This window comes from Malassezia globosa, assembly GCF_000181695.2.
Source record: "Malassezia globosa CBS 7966 chromosome Unknown mgl_sf_1.1, whole genome shotgun sequence".
Lineage (NCBI taxonomy): Eukaryota > Fungi > Basidiomycota > Malasseziomycetes > Malasseziales > Malasseziaceae > Malassezia > Malassezia globosa.
The window spans coordinates 1,041,687-1,053,831 of record NW_001849874.1 but is presented as its reverse complement, the minus strand read 5'-3'; the positions used below and the strand labels follow the sequence as shown (position 1 = coordinate 1,053,831).

General features: G+C 53.8%; 6 protein-coding genes across 6 annotated transcripts; 5 read left to right on the top strand and 1 right to left on the bottom strand.

Moving 5' to 3' along the window:
- Nucleotides 1-305: 305 nt before the first annotated feature.
- MGL_0473 (uncharacterized protein) lies at nucleotides 306-740 on the top strand (the record flags this gene model as incomplete). Its single annotated transcript, XM_001732646.1, has 1 exon — nucleotides 306-740. The coding sequence occupies one exon, from the start codon at nucleotides 306-308 to the stop codon at nucleotides 738-740; it is 435 nt and encodes a 144-aa protein (XP_001732698.1).
- A 397-nt stretch (nucleotides 741-1,137) lies between these two features.
- Nucleotides 1,138-2,260, top strand: MGL_0472 (uncharacterized protein; the record flags this gene model as incomplete). Its single annotated transcript, XM_001732645.1, has 4 exons — nucleotides 1,138-1,196; nucleotides 1,225-1,360; nucleotides 1,436-1,952; nucleotides 2,049-2,260. The coding sequence occupies 4 exons, from the start codon at nucleotides 1,138-1,140 to the stop codon at nucleotides 2,258-2,260; spliced, it is 924 nt and encodes a 307-aa protein (XP_001732697.1).
- Nucleotides 2,261-3,229: 969 nt separating this feature from the next.
- MGL_0471 (uncharacterized protein) lies at nucleotides 3,230-4,185 on the top strand (the record flags this gene model as incomplete). The annotated part of the gene is made up of 2 exons (XM_001732644.1): nucleotides 3,230-3,536; nucleotides 3,716-4,185. The coding sequence occupies 2 exons, from the start codon at nucleotides 3,230-3,232 to the stop codon at nucleotides 4,183-4,185; spliced, it is 777 nt and encodes a 258-aa protein (XP_001732696.1).
- A 49-nt stretch (nucleotides 4,186-4,234) lies between these two features.
- Nucleotides 4,235-4,972, top strand: MGL_0470 (uncharacterized protein; the record flags this gene model as incomplete). The annotated part of the gene is made up of 1 exon (XM_001732643.1): nucleotides 4,235-4,972. One exon carries the CDS (start codon nucleotides 4,235-4,237, stop codon nucleotides 4,970-4,972), a length of 738 nt encoding a protein of 245 aa, XP_001732695.1.
- Nucleotides 4,973-5,274: 302 nt separating this feature from the next.
- MGL_0469 (uncharacterized protein) lies at nucleotides 5,275-10,302 on the bottom strand (the record flags this gene model as incomplete). The annotated part of the gene is made up of 1 exon (XM_001732642.1): nucleotides 5,275-10,302. The coding sequence occupies one exon, from the start codon at nucleotides 10,300-10,302 to the stop codon at nucleotides 5,275-5,277; it is 5,028 nt and encodes a 1,675-aa protein (XP_001732694.1).
- A 534-nt stretch (nucleotides 10,303-10,836) lies between these two features.
- Nucleotides 10,837-12,041, top strand: MGL_0468 (uncharacterized protein; the record flags this gene model as incomplete). The annotated part of the gene is made up of 2 exons (XM_001732641.1): nucleotides 10,837-11,020; nucleotides 11,077-12,041. The coding sequence occupies 2 exons, from the start codon at nucleotides 10,837-10,839 to the stop codon at nucleotides 12,039-12,041; spliced, it is 1,149 nt and encodes a 382-aa protein (XP_001732693.1).
- Nucleotides 12,042-12,145: the final 104 nt, after the last annotated feature.

Genomic DNA, 12,145 nt, shown 5'->3' with positions numbered 1-12,145 from the left:
CCAAGTAAATGATAGGTGAGATGCGAGAGATCGTGTCACTTGTCCACTTGACCACCGGCGCTACTGCTGCCGCCGCTGCCGCCGCTACGTGCGCTCAGAACAGAATGAATTCGCCGCCGAACTGACGGCGGCAACTTGTGCTGATGTATATTGCATGTGGAGTGGATTCGGCCGAAAACACATGCCCCGACTCGTCTGTCACCCATTTGTGCGCTTGGTGTGAGAGGTTGGGTCTGGCCAGGGAGAGTCGAGACCGAACGAAGCGTGCTCTTCTCCATCTACGACCTCCCTGAGCACCCGCCCACATGTTTGCAACTAAGGCTGTGCGATACTTCCCGTCGGCTGTGCGTGCGGAAGCCACCCAATTCTTGCGTACGAAACGCTCGACAAATATAGCGGGTCTTGAGATTCACCCCGACCCGTTGCCGGAGCTCGAGTCGACCTATACCCAGACCCTGCGAGTGCTCAAGACCATGCCTGAGTCTGCTGTGTTTCGGCAATCATCTGAGGCAGTTACTCAGCAGCGTCTCGACATTGTGAAAGCGGCCATGAGCGAGACTTCCAGGAAGAATGCTTATGCGTCAGAGGCAGCGATCGACCAAGTGGTTGCGCAGCTGGACTCGGGTCTAATCGAGGAAATCGTCGATCAGGCGCAAGATGAATTGCACTTAGCTGCTAAGATGATCGATTGGAAGCCGTACGTATATCTCATTGAATCTAACGTGTCGCCGCAGCTATGAGCCACTTCAAGTGCCTGCTCCACCTGGCCAATGGAAGGGCTTTGATATGAAAGAGGCCGCTGGTGAAGGCCATTAGAATCTGACATGATGTAGGTAGTTTGGCTAGAAGCGCGCGCTTTTTCTGCATAGATGCTTGGATACGTATGGCGGTTTGGACTCTTTGCGTGGGGCCCGTTTTGCCAGTAAGTGTGGCTCACTGCGACTCGGAGGCTCTTTCGCCGGCTTTGTAAGGCCTGCGACGTTGGGTGGACGTTGCCACGTGGATGTGTCTCTGTCGAGCTCGAGGAATCGTGTGTTCGTCCTCTGTAAGTGTAGGCTGAATACGTGCCAGTCGCAGCGTGTCTGTAGAACGACGCCTGGAGCCTGACGTGGTTGTGCGCTAACAAACCAAGTCGCCATGACTCGCCACTCGAAGCAGAATACGGCTTTAGGCCACTTTACTTATGCTGAATATCAGTGCGTATCATCACTGTCTAACAGAGAGAATGCTGAAAGACCGTTGGGGCTCGCGTAGTCTGCGGCTCTCGAAGGAGAATATGCGCGCATTTTATGCTTGCTACTTATGCCTTCAAGCTGCTCAGCAGCCTGTCTGTTGCGGTGAAGGGCATCTCTTCTGCAAGGTATGTTTCATGGCGGTAGGTGCACTGTGACCGGCTGACCAGCAGGAATGCATCCTTGCGGATCTAATTAATCAGAAGCGTGCACTTGCCGACCATGCCCAACGACGTAGTGACCGTGCACGCATTGCTGCCGACAAAGCCGCTGAGGCTTATGAGCGTGAAGCCAAAAATCGTGTGGCCGCATTCGCGCGCAACGATGGACCTGTGTCTTGGCAGACCACGAACAACGGCAAGCGCAAGCACGACGATGATGACGGAGGGGGCTCGGCTGAGAAGCGTGCTTCGATGCACAAGGGGTCTGAATCGTTGGCACCTTCATCAACCTCAGCATCTTCCCACACAGCGATGCCGGCATTTTGGCTTCCCAGTATGGCACCTGAAGTTTCTCGTGAGGAACAGGAAAAAGCACAGGCCGCTCTGGACGATGAACGCCCTTCCACTACACTATGCACAGCAACGTCTGACAAACCTCACAAATTGCTTTCGAAGCATTTGATCCCAGTACACTTTAGTGTGCGGAAAATCGAGCAGGAAGAGCAGATGTACTGTCCATGCTGCAAGAAAGAGTTCTCGCTTGTTTCACGAACAAATGGTACGTCGCCAGGATAGTGCCACCGGCCGAACGAACGACATAGGGCAGGTGAAGAGGAATTACATTGGGACACCGATTGATCATACTGACACACAGTTCTACGTCCCTGTGGGCATGTGCTATGTGCATCATGCACAACGACTCTTGTCACAACGCCACTTTCTCACGGCGAGCCTGTGTCATGTCCAGAATGTAGTCGAGTCATTCCAAAGACGCGTGATGTGATCCCACTGGTGCGAGAGGGAACGGGGTATGCAAGCGGCGGCGCAACAGAGGCACACGCGAGAGGGATTGCCTTCCAGGGCTAGCGACATGCGCAGCCAACGTACAAATGTGGATGCACAGGGGTGCATCTACCTACGTCCGCGACGAAGCAAAGCCGTTAGCACCACGCCGGTGACAGTCACCGCACCGCCCAGCAAAGCCATACCGATATACCCCTCTTTCGCTATACCCTGCTCGATTAGAGCATGCAGGCTTTGTGCTTGCATGTTATTAGGTTCACGTTCCAATAAAAGTGCTGAGTGTAAGTGAGCCAGATACATGTATTTATGATCATACCATTGAAGCGCTTTGCCTCGTCAAAGTTCGAAAGCTTGTAGTGCCCGAGAGCCAAATAGTATAGGCACTCGCGACGTCGTGGAGGATCCGAGCGGTAAATATCTGGTCACACACACAAATGTAAGTACGCTCATGTCGACAATGACGGCAGCCAAGACCAACGCCACCTGAATAATAAATATGTACCTGTGAGTAAGGCCACGCCCTGCAGCATTTGCTGCCGCTGAGGGCTTTTGATGAGGGCCCACGCATAGTTAAATTTGGTCTGCGTCGTGATGTGGCCCGAGGCTGCCTCAGACTCGTACTGATCATAGAGAACCTGCAGTTCTGCAGGCGACAACGACGTCTCGGCGTCAACGACGTAAGGAAGCGTCATTTCTCTCACGGTTGCGATGCCGACGTTCTATCACTCGGTATTCTGAGAAAGAAATTCGTATTGCCACCGGTAGTCCCCACTTGCGCGCCGACTCTCCGCCGCGGCCATCGAGCACTTAGAAAAGCAAGGTCCTGGGATATATGCACATGGACAACTCGTGGCATGCCAATTCGCGGGTGCGTGCGTGGAAAGCCACACCGTCGTTAGCCAAGGACTGTTCGGACGCAACGTGCGGATGTGGAGGTGATTTGCGGGCAGGGGTCAGAAAGTAGCCAACACTGCATCGATCCGTTTCGATACGTGTTGAGTGGCCGGAGAACGAACCAGATCCTGGACAGCCATGTCAAGCGGCGACAAAAACGGGTTAGAGTGGCTTGGAGAGCTGCGTGTTCTTGTACTAGATCCACGCAAAGAGACTCACGGTGCCCAACAACAGAACAGGACGAACGACACGCACGCGCCAACGACCAGAGGCTCACAGACATTTGTGTCGTATGGCGTTCGCGCTGAAACAAATCTACCTCATTTCTCCCGCACATACATGATCACAAGGAAGCGTTTTCAGGACTTTGTGTTTCTTCACGATGCACTTGTGTCCGATTTCCCCGCGTGCATTGTGCCACCGTTGCCGGGAAAGCACAGAATCGGTACGTATGGCACTCGTTGGCGGCAGCAGCCCTTCACTGGTGACGACGATTGCTTGCACTAGTCGAATCGAGGCACACAACAGATGTAGAGCTAACACCGACCAATTTTTTTTTTTCCTCATTGCTTCCTGTTACTCACTTTATCGAACGGCAACTCGACTTTTTCTGTACATATGCAGGCTATTTGACGGGCGATCGCTTTAGTTCCGAGTTCATCATGCGGCGGTGCATGGAGTTGCAGCTATTTCTAGAGCGGGTGTGCCGACATCCGTTGCTGCAGCGGGCAAAAATCTTGCAGCAGTTTCTCGAGTCGAACGAGTGGCACATTGACATGCACACACATTCTGGACAGCCGATTGCAAGTACGTCGGGCGCTCCTACACCGGAGGTGCCATCTTCATCGACGGGTGGAATTCTAGAGTCGATGAGTGATATATTTGTGAACGCATTTACCCGCGTGAGGAAGCCGGATCCGCGATTCATTGCCATCAAAGCTGGTCTCGAGGGCGAAGAAGATCGGACCACACAATGGGAACGAGTGCTCCTTCGGAATCGGACACATGTATCTGGTATGTTTTCAGGCTCCTTGGCATGGTTGGTTGGTTGTTGTATTGCCAGGCCATTTCGTTTATGCGCGAGATATCGATGACTCATGCAGGCGTGAAGTAACCGCTTTTGACGAATTGTATTCTATTCATATGGGCGCATCTTCTGAAGACTTGACATCTGATTACCACGATCTTGCGAAATCGTTCGAGCAACTGGGCATGCTCGAAACGGGACTGACATCAGATTTGCAGCAGACAGCAAAGGCTCTGGATGACTTTGCTGATCTGGAGGCTCGCTTCACGTTCCGTGTGTTGGATGACGTGATTACCATGTTACATGCGAAGCAGGCATTCATTGGCTCTCACAAGACTCTTCTTAAGCACCGAGAAAACAAGCAGCTCGACTTTGAGGGCCTTACAGACTATCTGCATACGGCTGTGACAGAGCGTGACCGGCTTGCGAGTCTCGGCACGCCTGATGGCGAGCCAGTCCATGGCAATGTGCGTGGTGTGGGCTTGCGTGGCTACATGCGGCACATGGTAGACCGTGTGTGGGGTGTCGATGAAGAGCAGGCACGGATTGAGCGGATGCAGCGTCTCGATGGCCGCATTGACGAGCTGCAAGACGCTGTCTCTTTGTCTCACAAGCAGTCTCAAGCATTCAACCAACACGTGGCCAATGAGCACGATATCTATGAACTCGGCCGCCGCCAAGAGATGCTCCAGACGCTCAGGCTGTATACGGAGGGCAATGTGCATTTGTATGAGCAGGGTGTCGAGCTCTTTGATCGTTTGATTGCGTCATTGGAAGAAGGTTCCAGTGACCATACGAATACCGACGATGCCGCAGCTAAGCAGGAGGTATCTCTAGCACACTCTGTTGTATAGATATGTCTGTGTGTACGCGGTACTGTGTGCATGATGATTGTAGCGGAAATTCATGCAACGTATGTCAATCAGAAGGCAGTTACATATATGCAAGAAGCAACATGCTACAAGCTGCATTGAAAGATGCATTCGAGGTTCGTTGCTTTCACATTGTCATCGGAACCTAGCAGAACTTGCCAGGTGCGACTCCCTCGTTCGAGGCCATTGAGATTCATTGGTACGTGTACTACGTTGCTACGCATGTCACTCAGCTACGAATTGGGACGGGGATGGCAATGAGAGATGGGGGGGTTCAATCCATGTTACGGAAACATGCCGCCGGCAGACGGGGGCATCATCATACCGTCAGGACCGGTGGCCGACGCCGTAAGCAGACGATTCGCGAAAGCACCAGGACCGAGAATCGGCGTGTCTTCATCTTGCTTCTCCTTGGCTGAGTCTTTCGCTGCACGCTCACGCACTTCTTTCTCGAGAGTCTGCAGTTTCATGCGCGTGTCACGAGCCTGCTGGATTTGGTACGGCATCGTAAAGTCCTGCAGCGCATGTCGCCACGACATCTCCATCACCACATCCGGCAGCAAGAGATCGTAGCAGGCGAAGAGCATCGCAGCATAGCACTCCTTGTTGCCTGTGTCGACAAAGTAGCTCAAGAGATCTTCAGCAACGCTTGGCTCGCCAGAGTGCGCGGCAGTTTCGACCGCATCGCGGAAGAGCGTATCAGACTTGGACAGTGCAATGCTGTCGTCGAAGCGGCCGTTCTTTCGGTACAGGTGCGCCGCCAGGCGCCGGAATTCCAGGAGCTCGTGATCCTTGAGCCGCGCTGCGAGTTCCAGCGCATCGAAGTTGTCGTACGCGTCGATCGACACACGCAACGTGTCGTAGTCTTCCTCCTCAATGAGCAGGTCGTTGTACGCATTGTTCACAGCCTCAATGTTCTGTGGCTGCACAGACATGAGGTACGAGCGAATCAGTGGCACATTGTCATGGTCGTGCTTCTTGAACATGCGGACGACACGCGCGTGATCAATTCGCTTCACAAGTACGGTCAACAGGTCATTGAGGAGGAGCGGGTGTTGCTCCAAGTAGAATGTCAATGCACGGTAGTAGATCTCGACGTTAGCAACTTGGGGCAAGACGGCCTTGAACTGATCATGGTCCCATGCATCAGAGCAGTGCTCCATGATCGTGAGCGCTGCATTGTCTGGCTCATCATACTTGACATACAGGAACACAAGCTCGCGCCAGAGGTGTGCCCTCTCCGTCACCTTGATGAGCTGCGGCAGATTGCTTCGCGACCAGTACAGCTTGAGGTGCTCCATCAGCTGTGAAGGTCGGTACTTAGCTAGAGCGATGCCCATCTGTGTAAACACGCCCATGTGCGCACGCTCGAGACCCAGCGCCGACTCAAGCAGCTGGAGAAGCTCGTCGAAGTAGCCCTTCACTTCATACGCACGAATGAGCATCGGCAAATCTTCGGCGTGCGGTACGACCGCAAGACCTGCGATCTGAGCCAGTTTAAACTCGCGCTTGTTCAGACAAGCAGCGTGCATCTGCTTCCATACAGCCGTGTTGCCAGCCTTGCGTGCAGCCTCAATAGCGCTCGGGAAGTCATTAAGATATACGAGCGTCGTTGCAAGGCGTGCGTAGTTCGACACACTAGAAAACAGGAGACGTGCCGCTTCATAGAGGCCGTCATGGAAGCATTTTTCACCCACACTCAGCACATCCGCGACGTTTGTCATCGAGAGGAATTCCTCCATGTCGGAAAGGCGGTGCGCCTTTGCGAGGCAATACGCATACTCCGTGTCGATCTTAGGCTCGCGCGTCTGCTTGCGGGCCATTTGCAGGAAGCGGATAAGCTCCTCTTCACGGCCAGCGCGCTCCGCAATCTCGATCACCTCGTCAAAGTTCGCTGGGTCCTCTGCACGCACGTACGAGTCGATGGCGTCCTTCACACGCAAACCATCGAGCTGCGCCTTTCCGAGTCGTGACCAGATGTCTGGCTGGTTCAGCTTGTTGGCAAAGTGCTGTGCACGGTCAATCGAGACGATGTGCTCAACCAGCACATTCATCGCATCCAAATTCTGTTGCGCCTTGGAGTATATCTGGAACGCTTCCTCATACAGGCCGTGGTCAATGGCGATTCTGGCGATTTCATCCACATCGTAGCCGGTTAGCCGATCGATGTAGCCAGACACCTTCGCCTTATCTGTGCGGATGGCCGTGAGCAGCAGCAGGTTTTTAAGACTCCGGTTGTCGCTGAAGGCAGACGTCTCCAGCACAATCGGCTCCAGCAACTTGATGAGTTCGTGCGGCAAGTCCGCCGTCATGAATGCCTTCACCGTTGCAGACACGTCCTCGGGGTTGGTCGACTCGGGCACGGCAACGGCTGTTACCTGGTCAATGAGCGAACGGCGATGCACGTTGTCTTCTGCCAGTACTTTTGCCCACAGCTGTGGCTCGCGACGCAGGACCAGGTAGCGTGCTTGGTGCTTGTACATCGAATTGTCGTTCGTGATCTCGATCAGCTCATCATCACAGAAGCCCTTCGCATACGCAATGTACGCGAGATACGGGTCACGCTTTTCGCAGTACTTGCCGATCGTGAGTGGGTCATATAGATTGTTTTCCTTAAGGAACGCCTCCGGGTTTTTGTTGCTGTCGATGCTGATCTTGGCCATCGCATTGAAGACGGCCTGATCTTCGCTGCCCGACTCGATCTGCGTCTTGAGCCATGGTAGGATCAGCTTCAGCCGATTGCGCTTCTCGACCTCGTCGACGAGCTCGTCCACTGGGATGGGGCCCGTTACTGACTCGAGCAGGTTCTTGATGACGCCCTCGTCGCAATCGACATCGAGCAGACCACCAATGACCTGCGGCGCACGTGTCGAGTTCACTCGCTGCACATACACTTCGATGTAGTTCAGCATCATGTTCTGATACAGGTACAGAACGAGATCATGCACGTAGTCAAAGCGGTCACAAACAATGATGAGCGGCAGCTGGTCTGGCAGCTTGGCTTCTTTGAGGAAGTTCTTGACTTTCTCAGGGTTGTAGGCGTTGGACTCGCGGCAAATGCGTTCGACTTCGCGGATCTGACCTGTTCGCGTCGCCGCCTGGATGTACTTGAAGTGCACTTCAGGGTCCTCGCTCAGATTCACAACAGAGCCCAGGTAGTAGTACAGGCCCTCAAAGCTGCGGAACTTCTCGAACATCTCGATCAGCTTCGGCGCGCCCAGCAGATCCGAGTACTTTGTCGCGATCTGCACGACGACCTGCAGATTCTGCCGGATGTTGGTGCGCAGCATCTCATACAGCGACTCAAGTGACTGCTCCACAGTAAGGCGACCAAAGTAGTTCACAAGCCATTCATTGTCAAAGAGGTTTGAGTGCACGACGACTCGTTTAATGTCAGCTAGGTCATCGTAGTGTTCGAGAGCGCGCTGCATAAGCCCAGCCTTCTCGCACAAGTTAGCAATGCGAGCGCGGTCGTAGTGCGAAAACATCTGGTTTCCAAGAATGGCATCAGCAACCTGCGGTGCCTGGAGCAGGTTCACTTCGAGCAGGCGTGTCTGCAGGGCTGCATGCTCGGGTTGGTCGTCCTTCAGGGCATCGAGGAGGAACGAGGTCGCCTGCTGCACAAGATTCTGACTCAGGAAAATGTCGGCCACACGCTCAACGTCAATAAGTGGGCCGTCTTCATCAGCCACAAGGCTGGACGCGAACTCGGCTCCCTGCTCCGGGTTTACGCGCACAACGTGACGTAAGAGCGTTGCATAATCGGGCTGGTAGCCCACCTTTTTCGAGTACAGCACAATCTTGTTAAACTGACCCGTCTCTGCAAAGCAGGCAACGACCTTGTTCGGTACATTCGCGCGCAAGTACACGCTCAGGGCAAGATTCATGTCCTGCTGGCGCACAATGTCACCGAGCTCCTCACTGCACTCGATCTTGTCCTCCTTGAGCCACTTCTCCAGCAGGTGTTTGCGGCCCTGCGCCAGCACAGGCTTCGCGAGTTCTAGCGACTCGTGCCGGTTCAATGAGCCGCTTTCCAGCAACACACCAAAGTACTGAAGAATAGGCGAGAGCGTGCCGGGTTGCGTTGGCACCTGTTTCAGCTGCTCGATCATCTGTGGCGTCCGAAGAATACCCCGTGGCGAGTTTGCTGCAATCTTGATGGCGTCGCTGTACTGTCCAGCGCTAAAGAGCGAGTGGAATTGCTGCATGTACAGGTTGTCTGCGCCAGGCAGATTACCGCGTGAGGCAAGTTTGAAGGCAAGATCTGTATTGTTCAGCGTGCGGAGGATGTAAGGGATGATCGTGTCTGCATCAACCGACACCGAAAGCACCTGGCCCCGGCGGTTCACGGCAATGATACCGTTTGAACTCTTCTGTTCTGCAGCGACAAACACCGTTTCGCCCGAGACACGGTTCATATATATACATGCACCAGTCTCAAGGTCATACAGGTGAATGAAGCCGTACTTGGTCATCAGGTACACGATACCGTAACGACGGCTAACCTGCATGGCCACAGGGAAGTCATTCGTCGCTTCGGCAGGGAAAAACACATCGACGGCTTTCTTCGTAAACACAGGATTTTCTGGCGCGTGGTCAATCTCAACAATGTGCAGTTTCGCTCCTGTAGCCGTGCGCACAGCGAACGAGAACAACTTGTACGGGACGACAGAGTCCTGCGTCTTGAGCTCCGCAAAGGTAGCAGCATGTCCTTCGATCGGCTGCGACACACCACGCTCCAAACTGAACAGCTGCATAGACCCCTTGATTCGGAACGCATTTGCATCGACTGTATTGCTGGAGATGCCAATCAGCACCATCCACTTGCCGTCGTCTGATACGCGGTAATTGATGATTTGTGTATCGGCAAGACTTGCATGCCGGTCAAACACTTTTTGTGGCGGTGATTCATTGTCAATGCTCCAGTGATACACGCTCGACGACGTTACCATGCCCAGCGTCGTCGGGGACACCCAGCGCCAGAAGATCACATCCTGTGGAGATGTGTGCGACTTGATCTTTGTCTTGCTAGCCAGATTGAACACCTGCAACTGACGCTGCAGCTTCAGTGCAAGGATATTTTCGTCTGGGTTCATGATCGCTGAATCTGCGCTCATGGGTCGCCGAACCACATTCTGTATATGATTCAGGTCCACGATCGCCACAGAGTTCCCTGACTCTTTGCTCTCGCGAACACACACATACTTCTCTGATTCCAGCGTCACATTGGCAAACGATATACTTTCGGGCGCAATGCCCAGCTCCTGCAGCTGGACATGCTCCGCAAAGTTAATCGGCTTGTCCGCTGCCATGTCGGATGGAGGCCGTTGGAGAGAAACCGTTGCTGCAACGGACGCAATGTGCAACTCACTGTCACTCGGCCTTTCACAGCTTTCCCTTGCCTGGGCGCGTGGCTGCCGCCAGTCCGACCGCTGCCTCGGCGCCCCTCTGCCACAAGCACGCGCATTCTGCGCCACACGCGAGGGCCACACGTCTCGGCCGAGCTGCATCACGGGCACGGCCCGATCACTCGATGACGGCCACACGCGCATCTGCGGCTTGGAGCGCCACGCGGCGGCACAATGGCACTGCATGGTCGAAGTGGATGTAAGCGAAGCGTTGGTATCTCCTGGGAAGTATGCATGGAAGGCCACGCGTCCCTCGTCGACGATCGAGAAAGGGCGACGAGCAGAGACACAAGCGCTGCGCACGCTGGTCGCTACATCGTTGACCTGGTCCTACTCTGACACACGTGCGCATCATGGCTGACGACGCCAAAGTCGCGGCATTGAAATCGTATAGTAAAGTGCTACACGAGCACGAAAAGGTGTCGGGCGACTTGAAAAATGGTGCGTTGTCGCATAGGAGGCGGCGACAAATGTCGTGTTGAAGTTGACACTGACTGGATAGTGCGAGCTGGCATTCGAACGCTCCAGAGGAATTACGACCGGACAGAAGAAGATATCAAATCATTGCAGTCCGTTGGACAGATTATTGGCGAAGTCCTTTGCCAGCTGGATCCTGAGCGATGTACGTTTGTCACAGATTCACGTCGTGTTGCATGGTGACTAACCACGCGTTCCCAGACATTGTCAAGGCATCGTCAGGCCCTCGGTATGTCGTGGGTGTACGTGCTATTGTGCCAAGATCCAAATTGGTGCAAGGTGTGCGGGTATCGCTAGATATGACAACACTCACCATCATGCGTATCCTGCCACGCGAGGTGGACCCACACGTATACAAGATGAGCACAGAGGACCCTAGTGGTGCATCGTTCGCAGGGATTGGTGGCTTGAGCGAGCAGATTCGTGAGCTGCGCGAGGTGATTGAGTTGCCACTTCTCAATCCCGAGCTTTTCGAGCGAGTGGGAATCAAGTCGCCGAAAGGTGTGCTGCTGTATGGTCCACCGGGCACAGGCAAGACGCTCTTAGCACGTGCTGTCGCCGCAACACTCGACACAAACTTCCTAAAGGTTGTGGCTAGCGCGATTGTTGACAAGTACATTGGTGAAAGTGCACGTCTTGTCCGTGAAATGTTCGCCTATGCGAAAACGAAAGAGCCATGTATTATCTTTATGGACGAAATCGATGCCATTGGTGGGCGTCGATTCAGCGAGGGAACAAGTGCAGACCGAGAAATCCAGCGCACACTGATGGAGTTGCTGAATCAAATGGATGGATTTGATCAGCTCGGAAAGACAAAAGTCATTATGGCGACGAACCGGCCAGACACTTTGGATCCTGCGCTGCTCCGACCTGGGCGCATTGACCGTAAGATCGAGATTCCTCTCCCGAATGAACAGAGCCGTCTGGAGATTCTCAAAATTCACACGCGCCCAATTGCCAAGAGGGATGAGTTGGACTACGAAGCTATTGTGAAGCTGTCAGATGGCTTCAACGGAGCAGACTTGCGCAATGTAGCGACAGAGGCTGGTATGTTTGCGATCCGTGCGGATCGAGACTATTGTATCCAAGAAGACTTCATGAAAGCGGCACGCAAGCTGCAAGAAGCGAAGCGCCATGAAAGCAAGATTGATTACTCTGCTATTTGATGACAAAAATACCAATGACATAGCCTTGTAGGGATCCATATCTGGTCTGTGCGGCATTGGCCGGCAACGCTAAAAGTACAAATGGTGTGGACATAGAACGGCAG